Source organism: Azolla caroliniana, unplaced genomic scaffold (assembly GCF_043228905.1).
Source record: "Azolla caroliniana isolate FFs.n. ecotype wild unplaced genomic scaffold, voAzoCaro1.0.p SCAF_10, whole genome shotgun sequence".
Classification (NCBI taxonomy): domain Eukaryota; kingdom Viridiplantae; phylum Streptophyta; class Polypodiopsida; order Salviniales; family Salviniaceae; genus Azolla; species Azolla caroliniana.
In genome coordinates, this window is record NW_028230445.1 from 18,858,570 (window position 1) to 18,881,985 (window position 23,416).

A 23,416-nucleotide genomic window follows, 5' to 3' on the forward strand; every position below is an offset into this window, starting at 1 on the left:
CGTCTTGTAAGGCCAAAATTGGCCCATGAGACGATTGGTTTACAACAAAAATGAGCGGGGCCTCCAAGCATTACCATGAATCCTTCATCACATATTGTTATGGATATTTGTATAATTGGCCCCTCTGGCTTATCACGAGGTTTCCCCTGTAGGCTGTTTCCTCTCCTCTTCACTTCTCTGCTTTTCTCTTCATATAACATACATTATACATACATATGTACACACATACGTACAGAGATAGATATATATACTGTATACATATGTATATACGTACATACATACAACATGTACACATTTATACATGCATATGTTTCCCCTGTTTCCTCTGTTTTTCTCCCTCCTTCATTTCTCTGGTTTCTCTTCATATAACATAGATATATGTACACATATACATACAGACATAGATATATATACATATATATATATGTACATACATACATATATCATATATGTATGTATGTATAATGTATAATGTATAATGGATATATATGTGTATGTATAAGACCACTCTTCTTCTTCCCCTGCTCTCTCTCTCTCTCTCTCTCTCTCTCTCTCTCTCTCTGCCAATATCTTTTTGCTGCCCCTTTCTATTTCTGTTTCATTTTTTACCTTTGTTTGTCATCCAAGGTTCCTTCCTCTCTTCTTCTTTTTTGTTTTGCTGAGAGAGAAAGGAAACTGTGTTCTGATTTCTATCAAGTGGGGTAATTGAAAAAAATGATCATGATTACAAACTAATGGGTTAATTGATCCTTTTTTTTATTTCTTCTCCTCTTTCACTCGATGAGTCTGGATGTGTATGTATGTGTCTAGTAGGGGTGTGCTTTGAAGTTTTGCTATGTATGCCCTCTATGTGCGTGTGTGTACATATATATGTATGGATTTTGAAACAAAAAATCTTACACTTGATGATGATGATGATGATGCAGGCATGCATGCATAGGCAATTAGAATCTATTGATGATATCGATGGCGAGGAGGAGGATGGCATTAGGTCCGTGCACAGCTGCGCCAGACGATAGGGTTGGCCCAACAATGGTGGTGCTTGGATATAGAAGGCCAATGAATGGGTGCAATGCTACCATCAGCCATGGCTCACCAGTCATAAGTAGTAGTGCACTACCACCAACAACTTCATTATCATCATCACCATCACCATCATCATGTCCATCGCCATCGCCATCGCCATCACCAATTTTGTCCTCATCGAATTATAGTACTGGTTTTGGACATGTGGAGGGATCTCCTATTCCTTATCTTCTTGCCGGGCTAGCCGCCATGTTGGGCCTCATTGCCGTCTCGCTCTTCATCCTCGCTTGCTCGTATTGGAAACTGGTTGGATCTGGTGCTCATGCACATCAACAAGACCACCACCACCTTGCACAACCTAACGATCGTCGTATATCGTCTCAAACTGTGGATGTTAGCCACAATGAGAACTCATCTTCCCATTGTAGTAAAGGGCTTCTATCCCCAAATGCTTACTCGCCACAAGATTCGTCCAAACTCGCAGTCATCATGGCTGGCCACAACTTTCCCACGTTCTTGGCCCAACCTGTGGACATAGTAGAGGCCACATCTGATGTAAAGCCATGTTAGTCCCTAGGTCTACTATATGCCAACAACCAACAATGTCATTCATGCAAACGAATGGTTTTTTCAGTAAGACGTCTATTTGATCGTCCGGTCTGAGGTTCAATGACTGCCAAAATGCTGACCTAATGAATGCCTTACGAAAATTGTCTTTGATTTTGTATTTTAATAGGAAATCGGTATCCTTTTATGTACACATATTGAAACCTTCAGTCAGTGTGTGCGTGGGTGTGGTTGTACCTTTTGCTTTAATAAAACACATATACCCATGTATTTATTGACAGATGATGATTAAACTCACTGAATTACGCTAAAAACTAGTTCACCATCTACAATGCAAGAGATAAGAACGACACCTTTATGAATTGCATTAGCGCATCACATGACAATGGAAGTTGATTTGTTAACCAAATGTAGTATAAGACACATCAAACCAATTGGGATTCATTGCCACTGAGAGGCTTTCAGAGTTATAGCATCTTTATAGGATATTCGGTATATTGTACACCTGTACAGTCAAAAGTGGCTCCTAATGAGCTTGCTGGCGAATGTTGGTGGCAACAAGGGCACTGATGACCAGAACTCTTAAAATAGAATGAGCAAATTCACAAAATCATCATACATGTTTATTTTACAGTAAAAATATGAATATTTAAATATGGATTGAGCCCAACTTCAAGCATACATGATGTACCTGTTATTATCACTATCTCTAATTTCCCTTTATCTTACAATTGGCACTCTCAAGTATGGATCAATGCTACTGCAACTTCGATAAGAAATTACAGGCACGGGTAAACACTATTGTAACTTAGACACGAAATTACGGATGCCACTGACAAGGACCATAGGGTTCTCTAGGTGAACTGCATGCCCTGTATTCTCCACTTCAAGCAGAAATTTCCTTTTTCCAAATAGCACCTCTTTCAGTTCCGGTGCTTTATCGACAACCTTTCCTATCCCTTTTTCATTGCCCAGGATCTTGCCTTTGAGTTGTGCTTCAGCTCTATCTACTGATAACTTAGAATGTCCACTATGACTGCACATCTTCCGGGCAATCTCCATAAACTTTTTATCTTTTTTCCCAGCTACAATGAGGAGAGGAACTGGAGGATCAGCAAGTTCACCCCACAAAGATCTGTTCATAACAAATAGCATGTTAGCTATTCAGCAATAAGAATGTCAGTGACCAGCACAGAAAATACTTACGGTTGTTTTCCGACACTCAATGAAGAAAGAATTCTTGCCAGCAACTTGCCATCTTGATGCTCTAGACGAGAGTATAGCAAGTTTGCAAAACATGGGTGCGATCTTAAACTGCTCAAAGGTGTGACATGATAAAATCAGAACCACCCCATAATTTGAAATTTGCAGGTTCAGCACAAGAGGCATTTTATAGACTTTATTATATCAAACAATTTCAAACCTGGACCACATTTGTTTCTGATACCATGTAGCAATAAATGACTCTAAACCAGTATGAAGAAGAGACTGAGAAAGTGCATGATCCTGTTTTGCTCTATTCTTCCTTGCCATAGGTTCCTCTATACCTGGACTACCTGATATAATCACTGCACCCAATACCTGCAATAAAAAGTTAACCATTTAATAAAAGTTAAACGAGATATTCTGCATGAACAAATACATTCATAGATTGTTCATGCATTCATAGACAGGAATCCTTATTCACCTGAATGTTGAATCTTAAGGCCATGTATAACGCTATTCTAGCTCCCATAGAATACCCAATGAGGATTACTTTCTTCTTGCTCAAGCACCTGCATAAGGAGGACAATGCTTGTGCAACATTCTCCATCGATAAGGAATCCAATGCTTGACTAGTTTCATAATAGGAAGGTTTTCTCATTCCTTCACCACTTATTGTGGTTTTTCCATGTCCTGGCAGGTCGATGGATACACATTTGTAGGACATTGAGAGGACATGCATAATTGGCAACCAATCTTTGCCACTACCAAGAAAACCATGCAAAAATACTAGCACTGTGTCATCGTATTCGCCCTGTAATTTGCAAAGTGAAGATCTTCATATCTGACAAAATAAATAAATATAGCTAAAATGATTTTAAAAAAATGTTTACCATCAAGCTCCTTTGTGCACCAATCACATGGAAGCCATACTCTATGTCGTAAGTCTTCAATGTGTACACTTGAGAGTGCATATTGATCATAGGAGGGTCATCCTGTACCGTCTCTTTGTTCAGAACCATATTCCGTAAGATATTTGCAGCATCATGGATGGAGATCTCTATCCCATCATCTGTAGCTTTTACTGAGAATCGGTTCTCACACACTACATCACTCTCAAGCCACATATAGGTTCCCAGACCATGCACAACTTTCCTATCTACATCGTTAGTAGTGATTGACTCTAGCCATCTCTCGTCCACAAAAGAAGCAAACTGAGCATAAGCAGAAAGACTAATACTACTCTCAAATGCAGAACTTATAACAGCTAGCATTCCATGCCTTTGAGCGCATTTGGCAATATGTGCTGCATGCTCAAACCCACCAACAGCACTGGGCTTGATAATCTGATGACAGCGTAGACACAATATCAATATAAATGGATATGGCATTAAAAATGTAATTTTTAAAGCTAGTTCAACACAATTACTGCGTTAGTCAACTTACTACTGCTGAAAGCCCTAGATGTGGGAACAGTTTAACAATTTCTTCTGGATTTCTGTCAATGCTTTCATCAAGGGCCACTGGTACACCTGTATCCTTACAGAACTTTACAAGATCACCAAGATCCTTTACTGGCTCCTTTGAACATAAAGAAAACATGAACATTTAGTTTCACTGGAAACTTCGTATGTGTTAATGATGATTAGATATATTCAAACTGTCTTCTTTAGGAAGCTAGATTAGAAGGACATTTTCTTTTGTAATCTTTGTTAGGCGTCCTCAAGACATGAAGCCTTTTCGAGAAATTAATATAGCTTTCTTCCTTTTCTTCAGAGGGTCACATTTCCACCCCTAGTCATACGTGGAGGGCCCCAGAATCCATAAACAGATTTAAATGATCAAATCCAGATACTACCATTGTGCCCATGAGAAAGCAGCCCAAATGGCCACAGACTCTGCAGTTCTTCTACTTCCTTCATTCTACAGACTGTAACTATGTACATTTTAGCTGCATTTCATCATTGTTCTACCCTGAGAAGACAGGCATTAACTAGCTACTTCATTACTTTTTCCATTAGCATACTAGCATACACATTTGCACTTCTAATTTGTCTCATTGGTTGATTTTAGCCTTCACATCAGTTATAGATCAAGATAGGCAGATTTGCATACACATCAATGACAGAATGGATTTTCCAGTTGTGAAATCCAGCAGTGAAATGTGAAGATCATTATGATTGCCATTGGCTGTTTTTTAAGAAATAAGTGGGAGATATCACCACCTCTTAAAGCAAGGTTTTGGCCCACTACACAAGGTAATGAATTACAAACTTCAACGGTGCTTGGGGCTGTTCTTGCTATAATTCAATAGCCCTAGAGAGAAGTTGAAGGATGAAAATATAGCCACAGCAGCTCATCAACAAAGAGCCATCACAGCGTTCTTTAGCTTCATCACTCATGCTACAAGTGAATCACAGGCTAAGAAAGTGGGGTCTAGACAGGACACTCAAAAAATATTACAATAAATTGGAGGATAGCAGTTTTCTGTGCATGTAAGCCTGCCGCCCCAATAATGGTGCCTCTTTTGCCTAGGAGATCACTCCATTGTGGATTCACCCCTTTTAGAGATCTTTTGAATGCAGAAGTTTCAGTATATATAATATAAGAACCTTAGGAGCTTAGCTAATGAGCCCCTTTGGTACCTTATATTTAGTTGTATTTATTTATTTTGCTTTGTTGTTCTTAAAATGAAATGACATTTTAAGATGTAATCACTTGTTCAGCCTCATAGGCCATTTTGGCCCCTTCAAACACATTAATATATCATTCTTTCCTTTGAACACATTGATACATTCCTTTATAGAACATGTCACACCCCATAACATCTTTTGTACTACACTAAAACTCTTCTATTTATGATTTTTTATTTATTTTTTCAATGATTGGGTACACAACCCATTTTTGTAACCAATTGTCTCATGGGCCAAATTTGCTCTTAGAAGACATCAGTATATCTTTCTTTCTTTCTCACTCTAAACACTGGTTCAATGGTGGTTCAGAGCATTACTTCAAGGTACTGCAGCTCACAATCACGCACAGCATTTGCAAATTCTACAGCCTGATCAAATGTCCAGCGCTGGTTCGCATCTGCACGAAGATGTATTCTTGGACCCACAGCTTCTCTTATGGCCACTATAACAGCTGCATCCTCAAGTGGTGAAATTCTACGGGCCACCTGTGAACAAGATTTAGAAGTATAAACTAAAGCATGGAATCCAAGTTGTCTCTTCTTCAGAGACAGCAATAACAAAAGAATCAAGTACAGATGTATTTATGTCCTAGCATATCCTATTAAGAGATCAATTTAAATGGATCCTTAGGTCCAATATCCGATTTATTATAAAATATCTCATACCAGAAAACTTAAAAACATGCATTGCAAACACTTGTCTGCATTCTTACGCAAGCTTCGAGTCAGTATACAAACTACAAGTTCACCCCATTGTCCACTCAAATGTAAACTAAACCATCACGATTGAATTCCACCAGGGGTATTAACTTTGTTCTGCACACAGGACTAATGAAAATAATAATTTGCCAAATTTTCTATACCTTGATTTTCAGGGTGCAAAACCCTTGCTGTACAAGAGTCAATGCAGATGATGCCATTTCTACTGGGGATCCGTATGAATCCAGCAATGCACATATTCTTACACTAGCCTCATTCCTTTGTCTTGTGGCACAATATTTTGATTCTAAAGAATTCTTCTGGTTCATATTTCCATTGAGTAACTCCGCAATACTACAGTCATTTGCACTAGCCAATGCTCCAAGTACAGCCATCTCTAAGCCACATCGGACACTTGGGAAAAGTGTGTCTGGCTTGATTATCACAGAAAAAGCCAGGGGGAGATTAGTTTTAGAGCACATCCATATGAAACAGAAGGACTGAAAGTAGCTTACCAATATTCCCACTACTTTTGATAGCCATTTGGAGAAATTTCCATCAAGAAATGCCAAATTATTATTACATTTTATGTTTTGTAACAGTTTCCCCAATAGCTGCAGTTGCTCTTCTACTTCGTTTAGAGTTTCTTTATGCAACCCTTCTAGAGGAGCGACCTAAGAAACATTAAATCAAGCAAATGATTAGTTTCACATCACATTTATTGTTTTTACCAATACAAATCCATGATTCTAGCTAAATGGTACAAGACACTAAAAGGACCAACAATAATGTAACAAAAAGAGACCTGCACACAGTAAGATTGAAGATAGATAATCCATATAAAAAATCAAGAAACTTTGACTATAAAGACATTATTTTTTCCATTACTAGAAAAAGTTTGACATTACTTTTCTACGACTCTCATAAATTCAGAATTCTGTGCCTTCTTATCATAAAACTATGTTTAAAGAGAGACAAGAAAATATATCAAGTTTTAACTTGAAAAGTGTGGCTTGATGAAAAATTCAATCTGAGAGAGAACTGTTGTGCCAAACTAAAAAGGAAATAGTATTCAAGAGCAATTACCTCACCATATCCATAAACCCCATCATTAAGGCAAATGCGAAAGATAAATCCATCTCTATATTCTGACTTCTTTGATGTACCCTGCACTGTTGTCGGATGGGTAGTCAGCTGGAATCTGCCATAATAAGATTTTCAGAGGCTGTGGAAATATTTCTAATTATGCAGACAATATAGATAAATCATGACATCACCTATATCGATGAAACACGGCATCTTGAATGATAAAATTGTTAAGATTTAGGTTAGAAAACCCGTCTGTCCTTCCAAACACTTGGAGAGCTCTTTTTATAGCTTGTTTTGTTGAATTCTGGAGATGTCTGCAGATAATCTTTACAAGTTTACATATAAGGGAAATCATAAATGCATATGCAGCAAGCAATCATTCCTATATTCAAACAGTTTACATAAGCGAAGGAAAAATTTTAATGCATACGAAATAGTCCTTGTAATATTAGATAAGGTAAGGACCTGTGACTTTCTGAATTTTCTTTCACGCTGCTCTCTACTTCTACAATCCAGCTAAGTTGCTGGCTTTGTATAAATTCAAGTGCTTCAACCAATTGTTTTCTCGATCGTACCAATGTATGGTTTGCCCTGTTTGTAATATGACAAACTCCACAGGTTTAGATTCTCATTCCAAATTTGGACATTTATGGACACTAATAATATTTAGAAATCAGACTGTCCTGCTGCTTTCAGCACATAGAGTGAAGAACAGTGGTATAGATGGTTTCTTGGTTGGTCAAAAGGGTCATACAAGAAGAAGAGCATTTCATAGTAAAAAGTAGCATCCTACTAAAATAAAGGTCAAATGTTTGAATCTTACAAGGGCCAAAAGAGGTCATTTTTGCAAAATTGGTAGCAGTGCTCCTTTTTGTAGCTAAGGACAGCTCACCACTCGCTCCAAGTAAATATGGCTCACCAGTTACTCCAAATAAATATGGCTCGCCACTAGTTCCTAAGGATGGATTGTTGCTAGCTCATGAAGACATTGAAAGACGGGTTGTCATGAGCTCCTAAGAATGGCTTGCCGCTAACTCCTAAGGAGAAATTGAAGGACGGTTGTCCTAAGCTCAGAAGGACAGATCATTGCTAGCTCCCAATGACGGATTGTCAAAGGATGTGCGGATGGATCCTTGCTAGCACCTAAGGAAGAATACTCACAAGCACACAAGGATTCCTCGTCACTAGCACTGAAGGATGGCTCCAGTTTAGTTATGCCTTTATATTTTCTGTATCATAGGCCCAGGGACCTTTGATCCAAAGCAGGATCTTTGGGGTTTGGTTTCCATCTTGGAGCAGTCCACCGTAGAGATCTTTTGATTCAAACATAGAATATAATCCTAATTTATGGCAATCAATCCTGCCCATTTCATTAGAGGGATGCTTGCAGATATGAAAATGAGGATGTCCCAGATATGAAAATGAGGGATGCTTGCAGTTATCATAAGAGTCAAACACTAACAAACACCCAGCATATTATTACAGCACCAGCTAATATAAGTATTCAGGAAGAATAAAAGTAGGAGAAAAATATACCAAAAAATTCATCAGAAACACTTAAGAGTTTTCTTATCTTGTTTGTTACCAGCTAATATCTCAATGGCATGAAGATTAACGAGGGATTGCTATTGCTAAAAACATTCGCCAGAAAAACACCTCAACATTCTATAAAAACAAGTACCATGTCATCAATATGTACTGCTTATATTTTTTCACATATAGAAATTCGCAATGTCACGAAACAGCAAAAGCCCAAGGATTTTCTATTCAATATATCACAGTAATTGATTTTGATCTACAAATATGTTTGCACAGTACATTAAAAGGACCTACTTGTGAGCAAGACATAATTGTCGAATAGAAACATCTTGAGGTGTTGTGAAAAATTTTGTGAATGTTGTGGCTGATGCAGTATTTGCAATTGGAAGCAAGCTAAAAATTCCTCCTCCAGAATTATTTATCACCACCACGACAACTGGAGGCTGCCCTACCCTTAGAAAGACTCAAAAAAGGAGTAATCATTCAGAGGAACATCATCTTAAAGAAATATCCTCAAACTCAAGAATAGTTTGTATCATGAAGAAAAGAGAGATCCCCTAGCAGAAATACCTCCCGTTCAAAAGCATCAATCCATTTGTATCATGAAGAAAAGAGAGATCCCCTAGCAGAAGAGTTACCTGCTTCAACAATATGAGATACTTTTGAAAGAAGATTCAGGTGACAAGATTCTTAACAAGATTCCTACAAAGTAGTGATTAAAATATTATATTTCCAAGAAAGAAAAGAATATTACTTAATTCATAAAAATTGAGAGACCTCAATATTACAGTAATAAAACATCACCATGAACTGCAAAAAAGGAAAGATATATTGATGTTTCTTCAAGTCCATACTGGCATTGTTTGAGCATAGACAGGCCACCTCCCTTCCTGTGCTCAGATGCACCATCCCTCACACTACATCACCAGAGGTTAGCCAAGTCATTGAGCAAGACCTCACTGAACTAAAGACTAGATAGACATGAATCGAACTTATGTAGGAGTTAGGTACAAAGATGGCCTTCTATCAAGAGCATTTTCTCCACATGACAGAGGATGTATTTATACTGTATCCTAACCCCTGGATATACTGATATTCATTTCTCTCATGGATTGAGATGCACATATTCAACAGATCCACACCTCATCACATCAATTGGAGATAGGGATATGCAGGAATACTAAAATCAGAGATCTATAAATTTAGGTAATTTCTTCTGAAGAGTAGCCACCAGCTTTAGAAGGCCTGTAGCAAGAGACCTTAAATCAACCACAACCAGAAACTTGTATAGGGATCAGTCTATATGCGTTTATTATTGGAATGGGGCTAGTGGATTCATACTTGCACTTCGGCATATCAACAGTGCTACTGTTGAGTACCTTTTCTTAGAGATCTCACACATCCCTTGTGGTCACTGATCGGAATAATGCCTCAGCCAACCTCAAGGCTGCTCCCATCTCCATCCAGATTATATCATTGAGCACTGATGCTTTCCTCCTTATCATGCGGGCAATCATTAACAATAAAGGTCTCCTCAAATCTGTTTAGCTATGTGCCCTACGAAAAGGAGGTGCAAATCCCTCATTATTAGAAACATTTGGTTTAGAATTGAGGTAACATCAACAGCATTAACTAATTATCTGGACCTTGGTTTCAGATTATGACTTCACCAGGTGTACTTACTTTTGATACTAATGTTGCACCCCTCTTCTCAGCATTATCCTTTATGTGAACCTTCAGCAAACCAATTTCATCAAAAAGGTGCTCTTTGAAATTGTAGCTTGAATCTTATCTTGATTTACGCTTTGGCTACCACTACACCAACTTCTGTCTTCAAACTCTACACTTGAGATAGCAAACATCTATATGTTTTGATATTGTATAAAAGACTTGATTCTATAGCAGGATCTCCCAAACCCATTGGATACAAGTCACCAATCAAAATAGTGACTCACTAACTGCTGGGGCACCAATGCATTGTTCTTTATCATCCAGAAAATTGTAGAGACTAAAGGCCTCCCTAAATCTCTCCAGGTATATGCATAGGCTCAGACCTTATCTTTCCACTTCGTAAAGAAGACCTGGTGTTGCTAGTGTATCAAACAACCATAATTTTCTTCACTGTGCTTGGAAGTTGGAACTGTATATGTGCTCAAAAGGACAAAATCATAAGAACAACAAACTCCCTTCTCATATAGAAGGGATAGAGAACCTGTCAGATTTAAATGAATTACACTTGCATGAGGTTCCAACATGTCAAAGCATCTTGACCATTTTATGATACTAATCCATGTGCGGTACCCAAGGTAATAATGTATTTGCTATACGTTATTTTGTATCTTGAACTTTTCGGTTTGGACCAACTTCTTTTACTCATATTCTCCATGCATAGCCTCACTTGTGTCAACAAAGTTGTTTGTTAATCTCCAGTATGTGCATTGAAGAGCACCAACAGTATCATATGCCGTGTACTAGAAAATCCTACAATATCATTGTACAAAAGTAGTTATAGTATTCTCCGACAGGTAGAAAGTTCACTAGGGAGGTGGAAATTAGCAAATTCCACCATATAACTTTCTGAGAGGCCCATTTGCATTTATATTACATCCATTAACGTCCTTCCACACCAAACACATGCTATATACTTCAACCAATAAGCAGGGTAATTAATTGATAATTATACTTTTCCTAAAGGGATAGTTCTTATATAAATACATAATCACAAAAATAATTTGACAACTCATTAACATAAATGCTTGTTGACGGAAAAAAACTATTATGTTTTTTGTTTTTTTTGAGAGAGAGAGAGCACCCTTTGGCCACAACCAGCTGCAAATCCAATTGCAGTACTAAGGATTCCATCTATTCCACTTGCTCCACGATTTCCTGCTACCCTAATAAAACTCCAAGGAAGATCATAGAGCTCAGGAGGCAGGTTCATAGCATTGCTCAAGGCTCCTTCACAGTACATATCTGAATCACGAACAGACATGCTATTTCCCAAGAAAAGAGCAGAATCCAGTGTCAATGAGTTTGCCACAATACGAGCCACATGGGGTTCTGATAGTGTTAGTTCTGCATCCAATTGAAAGCTTATCTCCTTTCCAACCTGTGACAAACACATTTAAGTTTCCATGAACAAGGGGAGGACGGAAAGATATTTATAGCTCTACAGATTTCCTTTCATTAATATTTTTTAAAATCATTTGGAAATTTTCAGTCATATTCTCAATAATCTCAAGTGTATACCAAGATGTACATATCACCATAAGCATATGTAAGATTCTTGTTTACATACTCAAGAACTCCTTGCTGAATTTTTAGGAAAAGTATATTCTCAATAACCTCAAGTGTATACCAAGAATGTATATCTCACCATAAGCAATGTAGGATTCTTGTGTACATACTCAAGGATCCCTCACTGAATATTTAGGAAAAGTATATTAGAAAGGAATCTCATACCACATCTGAAAAAAGCTGAAGTTGTTTGGCGAACCCTCCTGGCTGAGAAGGAGAACAGCAGGACACAATGTCTTTAACAAATTCTGGGATTGGACTTTGAACTCTGTGTGTTAATAAATGAGAGGGATCATGTCGAAAGGGATGCTCTTCAACTAGAATGTATGACGCAGGTTGAAAATCCTCAAGGAATTGTAAAAGACGGTTGCTTGTGAACCGGCCACCAATCTGTTCATCAAACAAGCAAGTGCATTTGAGCTGTCACTATCATTAAATGTGAAGACCAGAATGTACAAATAGGACCTCTTCAAACAGATAGTAGTTCAAAAAAGAACCTGGCGTTTACAACAAAACGTTTCTGACACATTACTCCATAATACTCAATCCAACAAATGTTCTACATGTAGAATATATTTGGCATAGATGTGCAATGTAATGGTGTACATTGATGTGTCGCATTTTCAGTACTAAACATTCCATTTTTATAGTCTCCACATACCTGAAGCACAACATCTGGTTTTATCAAATGCTGCAATTGTGTGCTCAGCAGCATATGATCAAAGTAGTCGATTATGCATAATTCATCTACATCATATGAATTTAAGTGACGCAATCGAACACCTGATAGAATATCCGGTATGACTGGCCATCCCAGATGTTTTGCTAGAAGAATAGCATTCCAAGATTCTTCCAATTTATGAAGACCTCCAATAACAAGCATTCCCCGGGATGTAGAAGAGAGTGTATTAGCTATCTCTTTAATGTCACCACATGAGATGGGCCCCTGTTTAGTTGAATTTGATTTCATCATTTTCACATATTTGGTGAATGGTAATGTGTTTGATGTCCATCTACCCAAACCTTTCAAGCAATCTGTGTTCCATGCATGAGGTATCCCAGCTAGAGGTTCTCGAAATGAAATGTTTATATGAACAGGACCCATGGGATCTGAACTTGTCCTGAATATAGCAGCATCTATAGAAGTCAATACCATTCTTGATTGTATGTCTGCACTTGGAGGTGGCAAAATTATCTGATGTCTAAGAAATGAACCAAAATGCTTCACCTGAAATCAAAAGACATTTAAAGGTCATGTGTAGCAAACAATAACAGATGAAAAAAATTCTCCTACAATCAAATCATTTATTGCATCACTTGAAGTACAGAGACATTCCATATTCAGGAGCAACAATCTCCCCATCAGTGGAAGTTCTCTTACAACTGAAGACATGTTTGTTAGAAGGGAAAAGGTTGCATTAATGGCAGGTTCATACAAGAAACAATGGATGCACAACTCCACAGCCCATAGTTCTTTGCAAAAAGAATATATTTGACTACTGCAAGAGCAAGAGGAAAATTGCCATTTGACACTAGATGCGGATAAAGTGTAGACATCTTTCATGTGCAGCATGAGAAGAGCCTGCCAAAGCACCCCCGAGGTATCAGTTATGCATCATCTAGGAAGATAAGGCAAAGTGTCAGATATGGAGCAAAAACTCCCCATTGAAAAGCTGTGCAAAATTTGTACACCGTACCCTCAGACTATATTGTGGAATATATAAAACGACAGGTCCTAAGTGTTTCCTTGGAAGTGAATATGAACAGCATGTTGATAGCAAACCAATACCCTAAAACCTAATAAACAAAGCATGTGTTGCAAGATGTCATACATCTGTGATTTCAAAGCCATAGACAATTATTGAGAGCTTTAGGCACACCAAAAGGGCACCGTCTACATCATGCAGGATCCTGGCCAAAGAACTAAGCCCAAGTACTAACATGCAACTCTGCATGCACTATAAAATGTGTGATCCTTCAAGATATCTAAAATTCCCATAGATGCAGACAAAAGAGGTGAAGACAAGATCGGGTCAAGCTGAAGTGCTCCCAATGTCTAGATGTTGTAGAAACGTGGGGTTTGAGAATGTCTACCAAGGCCATTCTTCACATGGCAGACTGAGGAGTCGAACACCATGCTATTGGATTTTCTTCAAAAAGTTTATGTTTCTTGTAATAAAGTAAAAATTTTAAAGCTTATAATCTTGTTCGACATTCACATCCTTAAATATAGTGAAACCTCAGTTCAGCTAAATCATTAAGAAATAAAGAATGAACAAAGTCTACTAAGGCCATTCTTCACATGGCAGACTTGAGGAGTCTAGTACCATGGCCACTGGATTTTCTTCAAAAAGGTTATGCTTCTTGTAATAAAGTAAAAATCTTCAAGCTTATAATCTTGTTCGATATTCACATCCTTAAGATCAAATCTAGTGAAACCTCGATTCAGCTCAATCATTAATAAATAAAGAATAAACAAAGTAGCCTGAAGTGGTATGGTCATGGGTTTCTACTAAGGCCATTCTTCACATGGCAAACTTGAGGAGTCTAGCACCATGGCTATTGGATTTTCTTCAAAAAGGTTATGCTTCTATGTAAAAAATTTCAAGCTTATAATCTTGTTCGATATTCACATCCTTAAGATCAAATCTAGTGAAACCTCGATTCAGCTCAATCATTAATAAATAAAGAATAAACAAAGTAGCCTCAAGTGGTAGGGTCATGGGTATCATTAATTGACCTGATCAATAGTTTGGTTAGCACCAGTTTGCTGCAATTCTGGTGGTCTATCAGCAGTAAGAAGAACTAATGGGATGCAATCCTCATGTGCTTCAACTACCTGCATCCATTTGTCAGATGTAAGCAATCAATAAGGATATAAATTTTTAATGAGTTTCATATCTATTTAACTGTGGAGCTACCACAAAACATGTCACACATAAATCTATATGGTGGAAGTTATTCAATTCAGCATTCTAGAATGTTTATCAAAATAAAGCTTATCAAGACGGAAACAAACTGCAGGTAGAAGATTTGAAACAGCTGTTCCAGATGACGTAATGACAACTGCAGGCTTGCAAGCCCCGCGTCCATAGCCAAGAGCATGAAAAGCTAGAGAACGCTCATCAATGCAAGATATGCAAGTTGCTTTATAATTTTCTGCTGCTGCTACAGCAAGAGGAGATGATCTTGATCCGGGTGCAATACAAAAATACTGCAATCCATGTCACTTCAAAAGTTTAAGAATCTGAAGTTATCTTAAACATAAAACCAACATTACATATGTATTTCAGCAACCTCACCGTCACACCAAGTCTACAACATTCTTCGACAATAAGATTTGCCCATAGAACATTTATATTAACAGCATCCGTAAGTGGAGATATGGGTTGCAGTAGTGCCTCAAACTGAAGCACACAATTTAGAATTATTAACTTAGAAAAAAATGTAATCAACAGATAAAAATTGCAAGCATATCAATAAGAGTGAGAGGATACTGTACTTGCTTAATTTTGAGGTTAAGTTCTCTCCACTCTGACACTGACTTCGCGCCCTTGACAATGCCAACTCCAGCATAGAGATTTAAGCATGTACCCTTCAGATTTGAAAGTTGCAACTTTACGGAAAAATCTAAAACATCTAAACCTGACACAGACTGCATATATGAACTTACAACTTCTTTTTCATTTTGGGATAATAAACAGGATCGAATGGCAACAGCAAACTCAGATTTTTCACCACTAATCCAACCAAGAGGACCCGCATACATGCCTCGGTCAAATGCCTCTACGAAAGATTAATTGCATCAGTGGGATCTCTTGGATACTATGTAATAAGAATGATAACATTGTGTACATTCTAAAATAAATAAAAATTATTGCACGAGTGATTTGGGACTCTCTCATAATAATAAAGAACTGATGCATTGAGACAAAAAAGGAGTTTGTTACTTCACAACCTCACAAAGGACCATAATATGATTGATTAAAATCATTTCAACATGCATGGAAGCACGAGGACAAGGAGGTTAATTGTACATCGTGTAAATAGTTTGTAGGAAGTCTCTTGCACATAAATGACCACCTTGGAAAACCTAGCCAGTACAGGGCTGCACCAAAGGACCCGTATAGAGAATACAAGAAAAAGTATTGTGGTAAATAAAGAACCGTTTCAAGTTTTCCATTATATGTGCTTCCTTTATGATCTTGAGTCAGTTAGGTTCTGTGATGTTTGACTGGCTGGAAAATGGTGGCAATAGAAAGTAAAACTGAAGTGATTTTCAGTATTCAAGTCAAGTATATGGAGACACATGTTACATGTCCTTCACACAGTGATGAGCAGGTCCAACATCATCTCATCAGTTTAGCATACCTTCTGGACAACATACACATGATTTTAGAGGACAGCATCAGATAACTTTGTGATCATGAATCTAAGGAGCATTGTGTATATCACTTCCCGGTCTACTTTGAGATCAGAGGAAGAAGGCATTGTCTCTTTGGAGACGGATTTGGAAATCTCCGTAGAATTATGGAGTGTAATCAAAGATGCTTAGCACCTCTTCCTTCTAGAAAGAAAAAAGGAAAGATGTGTTAGCATCTTTAAAGAGGCCAAAATGTTCTATGAAACTGAACAAGAGATTACATCTTAAAATGATGTTCCAAATTTGAGGACAGTGAACCAAAATAAATAGTAATAATTAGATTAGCAAAATTGTCTAAAGGTACAAGGTAATCTCTTTAGCTATGCAATTAAAGTTCTGGACTTAGAGAGGGCTCCTCAAGGGGTCAACTCTAACAGATCTCACAGCACCGGAGACATCCTGCTCATCCAACCGGCCATTCCATATTGGATCATCCATGATGGATATCTACACAGGACAGTGATTTCAGTTTGCGATGATCAAGCACAAACCTGATTTCTGCTTACTTATCATTATGTTTCAAGACATTTAGTTTTAGGATGTTAGTGTAGAAAGACTGTTAAGATGGAGGTCACAAGCTTTTCTTCCTTGTGACTATTTGACAGATTGCTTCTCCACTCACATTCACAAGGATTTTCATTGCAAAATTTAATTATATAGAAGATATATTCAATGACTTGACCAAAAAAAAGAGTAAGTGTCTGCATAAGTTGGATTAAGACATGAGAACTATTTCACCCTTTTCGCTCAGGAAGTGCGTTGCCAAGTGCTGGGGATGTCCACATACAGCTGGTGTTGGATGAAGTGCAGTCAGCAAGTGAAACTGCATAGCAATGTCCAGAAACTAATATAGTTTCTTTAAATTATTGTGAAATACTTGTACAATATTAGGGTTTATCTTGCATACTTCATCATTTGCATTGACTAATTGTCCGACCAAACGTCCATACAAGTGTTGCACATTTGCTTGCTTCAGAAGACTTTTGTAGGATTTAACCTTCACATCCTTGCAGACCACCTAAATGACAATTTCTTTGGAAATTAACACATATTAGAAGTGGACAGGGAGCAAATGAGTCCTATGGATCCAAAAGAAAAAATTATTAAAACACTGTAAGTAGTAGATAAAAGGATCACCTCCAATCTCTGTTTAATATTCTCCACAACTATGTCAAACTCAGTGTGATCCTTTGGACTGCCATATCAAAAAATTGAAAGGCTTCTCTTTCTATATTATATAATAATGAAAAGATTTTTGAATTGGATGAGAATACCAGAATATGAGCCTAAACGACCTTAAAAGTAATTCAATGCCAGATCCATAATCTTTGCTCTCCGTTATTCCCCTTGCCCGAGTGCCAGCCACAGCTTCACTAAATACCTTTGTCCCATCCTTGTAGAAAAGGCGCTCTGGCTGGCAAAACATAGTCAATGTGATTGCTGAAAAACTCTAGAGCTATTCCAGATAGAGAAAGCTGCAATCCTTGCAAATCATATCCATTGTTTGTAAACATCATTGAAGCACACAAATTATAAGATTTTATTGTTTGTACTTACAGTGCTTCCTATGAACGCATTTTCATTTGGAAGCTGGATACAAAATTGATAGGCATTTGGGTCTTTCTCCTGAAAATGTTTCATGTGCCAAGAAGATAACCAGTTACATTCCCAATGTTATAGTTTAACAATGAAATTGCATTTCACAAAACACTTATCAGATGCTACCACAGCAACAAGTGGCACTGATAGCAATAAGTAACAATTTAACAATTAAGCCAATTGCATTGCAGAGAATGCTCCTAACTTGACAATTCAGTGTATTAAGTAAATGACATATACCCAATAGTTTCTAGTTAAACAAACAACAACCTGTTACATAAAACACCCCCAACTTAGCAATTCTATCAATTTTGAGTATTCTTCAAAATTACCTGCAAAACGGAAAGTAACGCAAGTGGTTCTATTACAGCATCTACTTCAACCTTTGTTTTGCGAGCTAAAACCACCTACAGACATAAAAATAGAACACCCATCGTATGATGGGAAAGAAAAACCAGTAGCTCTTACTATATTATACCATCCAAGTGAATAAGAGAAATTAACAAGGACCTAAAACTAAATTCTGACTAGATTAAAGTAGCACAGAAGATGGTTCCGCTCTCTTTAAAATTTAGCCATGCACATACCTTAGAGAGGTTAACTGCATTATAAACATCTGTTGAGTCCATGAGAATTTCTTCTGAAGCAGATAAGGTGTTTGCTTGGTTAACTTCTAAAGTCTCTGATAAATCCTTCATAACACCATGCCACTCTTGCTCTGATGGCACATGTTCGGTGTGACGCTTTTTGTACATGGGAATCCCAATTGTGGTGGAAACTTTATCTGAGAGCTGAATACAACAGAATTAGATGGCAATCATCTGTTCAAAAACATTGGGCATAATAACTTATGGAAACTCAACTTTTACCAGAAGAAGTGCTGTTTTAGCAGTTGCTATGGCCTCTTCAAAGGCCCTACCCAAATCTTTATCCCATGCAATGGTTACGGCAAGAAGATTGCAGGTAGGGCATTCACAAAACTCGATCTGTAGTTACAACAATATACTGTTCAAACGAAAAGTTGCTTCCTTTTGGGAAAAAGAATTAATGTAGTTGTAATATATTTGAACACTTTTCAGCTTAGTGCGGAAAAGACTCTGATCTTAACCTAAAAGAGACAGAGACAGAGACAGATAGAGAAAGTACATGCTTACTTGGGGTATAAAGAAGAAGAAAGAACCAAAAGACTTCCACTCTTCCGAAGGCTCCATGTCAGCATTGAAACGAATCGCACCATATGCTCGGATCAGAGAAGAATCCTTTGACAAAAACCTGAGCATTGACCACTGATTATAACTAAACAATGTTTTCTTTTTACTTCCATCCTATGCATGAAATTTTTAATAAATTAGAGGCACTTTCAGGAAACAATCCTCCTCTCAAAAGTCTGATTTATAAATGCTGTGGGGAAAACAATCTTTCAACAAATTTATAAAACTTGTTGCCCAAAAATATCCTATTTAGGTTTAATGCAACCTGAAGCCTGGAAACTTGCAAATTAAATGTTAGCATAGTAGTATTATGATGGAGAATTCAGAACAAACCTTTTCACACATTTAATATCTTTTGATGAAAATGGCTCTTTGCCATTGAAAATCATTGCAGATCCAATCCCAGCAATGCCCTTAAGGATGTCAATATCTTCTTCGTGAAATCCTGAAGTAGCAGTTCAAATCCTTATTAATACCCAAGGCTTCAATGAAACTTCAAACATAGAATTAGTAAAGAGAGGGAAAATGGTTTTTGGTCAAAATGCTAGAGAACTATTTAATGACAGGGCACCTTTTCCACGTTGTCCTCGTGGAGAAAAATAAAACCGAGGTAACAATTCTTCATGTTTCTTTTGAGATTGAAGCCATTTAAGTGCTTTAATTTCCATGGAGAAAGGAACCTAAAACAGAAAATTTAACAAGAAAGGTCACAACAGAAACATAATATAATATGTACCCGTATTTAACGTTTAAATACGTATAGTACCTCATCATTTGTATAGTACGTACTATACCTCAATGTTGTTCAGTCAAATATCATGTACATTTGTCCAATACAATATTTAACGTATTTATAAAAAAACGGGTATAATACGTATTTATAAAGAAAATGTAAGTAAAACCCTAACAAAAAGCAAAAGATAAAAAAGATTTTAGTGAAAAAGAAGCCAAAGGAAGGAAGAAAGAAGAATAGAAGAGACAACGATGAAGAAGAAGAAGAAGAAGAAGAAGAGGAGAGAAAATAAGACATAAACCTGTCCTGAGTGTGATAATCGCAGTAGATAGAAGAAGAAGAAAAAGAAAACGAAGAAAAGATAAACCTATCATGAGTGTGATAATCGTAGACAATTCCTCAATCTATGAAGGCATAATTGTAAATAATTACAATTTGAAGTAGAACATCGTGATACAAACTTACACTTATTTATAAGATAGGGAATGTCGACATCCATATTACTACAAGTATTTTAGGATGTGAAATGTTCAAATGTCTTATATGCATTTTAGGATATAGAACTATACTGTACATCAAAAAATTGTGTAAACATAGATGTTTTTTACAATATTATAGATATTTTTTAGAAAGGTAAATAATTTTCAAATTCTAGAAGTATTTTACGTACTATACGTATTTTACGTATTTTATAAGTATTTAACATATTAAGAAAACGTATTTAACGTATTTTTAAATTGGGAGTTATTAATACATTAAATACGTATGGTATCTGTATCATACCTAACAACCTTGCTACATAGTCATCAAACATTTTAGAAACCTTCAAGAGAAACATTTCATATAATTTCCATATCTAGAACCAAATTTTCGGTGTTGGTAAAGCATCAGGATTGTAACTACAATAATTGTGTGTTCAAGTACCACAATGTCTTAGAACTACACTTTACTCCCATAGGCAATCCCCCCCTATAGTGGTCATAACCAGTTTGAAGCATGGAATATGAATCCATCAACAAAACATGTCATTTTCCTGTAGTAAAGCTTAAATTTTATCTGAAATAAGTCCATGCAGGATGATTTGGAAACTAGTTGATAACACGATGTACCTACCAATTGCAGTATCTATTTCTCTTATCTCCGAGTGCATGGGTGACACAAACTAAAAATTTGCATAGCTCTCTTCCAATACAATCTATCTCTTCAAAATGATGAACAGAATAAAGTATTGCAGCAAGACCTATGGAAACCCCTATACCCAAAAGACTTGGATCACACCAAGAGAGCCTCTCCTAAAAAGATGGCCTAGTACATAGATCATTTCATGAAATTCTAAGATGGATTCATACAGATCCCAAGGTAAATAGACATCTACATGCACCACAGTGCTCATAATCAATGGTAAGCTCAGATTTTCCTCCCAACAGCTAGAGATTGAAGCATGACAACTACTTCGCTTATCTAGAGCTGAAAGAGTTTGCACATTATGTGAAGGAGAGATCAAGAGCGAAGAACATTGAATGTAGTTGCCCAGCATACAAGCACATCAGAGAGAAGCATACCACTCTCTATGCAAACTTTACCACCATTCAATAAATGACAAAGAGGGCTGACCCATGACATTCGCCAGCTTTTGCTCGAGCTTCAAAAGCATAGGGAACTAACATTTATATCAGCATTACTAATGCAATGGCAATCACACATCACTAACTTATTCCATATCTGAACAGCTCCATTGAAAACATGAAGAGGAGTTACCACATAGCACGCAGAGGAATGCCACGAATACCAAATACAAGGCACACAGGTCATATCATCACCAGATCATGAAGATCATTGCTTGCCATTTCTAGTCCGCACAAGGACACCAAGATGCACTTGGTGAAACTCATCATAGCCTCACTCCACCACAACAGCTAACCTCCATTGCAATGTCTCTCACCACTACTCAATCCATGCATGTTAGCTATGCACGTCATGCTCATAAACAATCTCTAAAATCATTCCACCACATGCACTAAGATCATTATCATGGATCTTTAGAAACCTACAGCTTTTATTTTTGTTTCAATATGGATAACATGAGGTCACCCATATTTTTAATTTGATTTGTCTCATAGGCCAATATTTGGTCTCTAGAAGATATTAACATATTTTGGGCCTCAAGCATGGCAACAAAAGCAGAATCAGAATTCTTCTTGGGAGAGGGAAAGGTAGCATGCAAAAAGTCCTACACATATCTAGCAATAGCGTTCACAAGGCCTTAGTTCTCTCTACAGGAGGTTGCATGTGCTCAACTTTCTCATAGATATGGAGCCTGTGGTGCCCTTGGAAGATAATGTGCACATATACAGTTCCAAGTACCACAAACTCAATTTTTGTTGTTCGATACACTTGTGACAGTAACTCTTCTCTACAACGTAGAAATTTCGGGACCAAGCCTTCATAGGGCATATAACTGGACAGATTTTAGGAGGCCTTGAATCTGGCTGATTGCCCTCATGGAAAGAAATAAAGCATCGGTGCCCCATGATATAATCCAAGCAAAGAGACCAAGACATTATTCTGAGCAATGACCTGTATCCAATTGATATGGTAGCTCTGAAGACTACCATTTATGTCATCAAACAGATTCCTGAACATGAAGTTAATCATTGTCGGTATCTTGAAATGTAAGAATGGTTATAGTCACATGACATTAGTATAAACACACTGCCTCCATCCAATATAGTTTGGATTGTCCACACCTGATCATAACCAAAGTGGAAGAGAATAGTATGATTCCAACTAACATAGCATGTTGGATTCCAATTACAAACCTGAAAGCGGACGAGCCCACTTGGGAGACCGGGAGGGTTGGTGTGGAGGTCTTGGACAGCTGCAAGCAGGGTGTTCCTGGCATGAGGAAGAGAGAGCGCAGGTGGCAATGTGCGTGTCTCACACATAAGGATAGGATCATCGGCTGCCGTCGCCGCCACCACATCCCTCACGCTGCATGAATGGCTCAGGCATTTTACCTGAAATGCAAACTAAAGTAGGGAAACAAAAACAAAAAGACGTGGATCAGCAATCCAAACCTAGTTTTCCTGACTTTCAAAAGGGTTTAGTTCTACCTTTGTTTTGATTCTGCTTCTACTGGTAATGCACTTGAGGAGGGGAGTGTTTCTTATTGGAATGGAGGGGTGATGAGGAGGAGGAGGAGGAGGAGGAGAAGGGTTGAGATGGACGGGAAGAACTTGGGAGGGTGGTCTCTGTAGTGGTAATAAAGCTTCAGAGAGATGGCAGGCGGCAGCTGAGATCTCCATCATACTCTGTCTATCTTGTGTCTTTCAGACACA

General features: G+C 37.5%; 2 protein-coding genes across 6 annotated transcripts; one reads left to right on the forward strand and one right to left on the reverse strand.

Annotated features, from left to right (window-relative positions):
• Positions 1–608: 608 nt before the first annotated feature.
• On the forward strand, positions 609–1,682 carry LOC147859355 (uncharacterized). The gene is made up of 2 exons (XM_087325364.1): positions 609–627; positions 927–1,682. Exon 2 carries the CDS (start codon positions 958–960, stop codon positions 1,594–1,596), a length of 639 nt encoding a protein of 212 aa, XP_087181490.1. The 5' UTR covers positions 609–627; positions 927–957; the 3' UTR covers positions 1,597–1,682.
• A 493-nt stretch (positions 1,683–2,175) lies between these two features.
• PHYLLO (2-oxoglutarate decarboxylase/hydro-lyase/magnesium ion-binding protein) lies at positions 2,176–23,416 on the reverse strand. Of its 5 annotated transcripts, none has more exons than XM_087325357.1 (35): positions 23,192–23,416; positions 22,898–23,095; positions 19,917–20,025; positions 19,679–19,790; positions 19,289–19,406; positions 19,004–19,120; positions 18,722–18,925; positions 18,467–18,541; positions 18,093–18,161; positions 17,831–17,949; positions 17,673–17,730; positions 17,443–17,553; positions 17,274–17,358; positions 15,786–15,898; positions 15,615–15,707; positions 15,415–15,519; positions 15,132–15,326; positions 14,853–14,951; positions 12,774–13,340; positions 12,278–12,502; positions 11,628–11,924; positions 9,386–9,453; positions 9,110–9,268; positions 7,742–7,867; positions 7,465–7,590; positions 7,274–7,388; positions 6,703–6,861; positions 6,352–6,621; positions 5,807–5,974; positions 4,243–4,377; positions 3,690–4,142; positions 3,281–3,610; positions 3,017–3,174; positions 2,800–2,907; positions 2,176–2,728 (listed from the first exon to the last, which is right to left on the reverse strand). In XM_087325357.1, exons 1-35 carry the CDS (start codon positions 23,384–23,386, stop codon positions 2,392–2,394), a joined length of 5,976 nt encoding a protein of 1,991 aa, XP_087181483.1. In that variant the 5' UTR covers positions 23,387–23,416; the 3' UTR covers positions 2,176–2,391. The 5 variants fall into 5 exon arrangements, with proteins under 5 accessions (XP_087181483.1, XP_087181482.1, XP_087181484.1 ...); XM_087325356.1 differs by having other exon boundaries at positions 22,898–23,107; XM_087325358.1 differs by lacking the exons at positions 22,898–23,095; positions 23,192–23,416 and adding an exon at positions 21,003–21,111.

Coding starts and splice junctions, on each gene's coding strand:
- LOC147859355 (XM_087325364.1), top strand. CDS start 958: ATGATATCGATGGCGAGGAGGAGGATGGCATTAGGTCCGTGCACAGCT.
- PHYLLO (XM_087325356.1), bottom strand. CDS start 23,386: ATGATGGAGATCTCAGCTGCCGCCTGCCATCTCTCTGAAGCTTTATTA. Junction 23,108..23,191: donor GAAGCAGAATCAAAACAAAG/GTAGAACTAAAC, acceptor TCCCTACTTTAG/TTTGCATTTCAGGTAAAATG. Junction 20,026..22,897: donor GTGGGCTCGTCCGCTTTCAG/GTTTGTAATTGG, acceptor TTTCTGTTTTAG/GTTCCTTTCTCCATGGAAAT.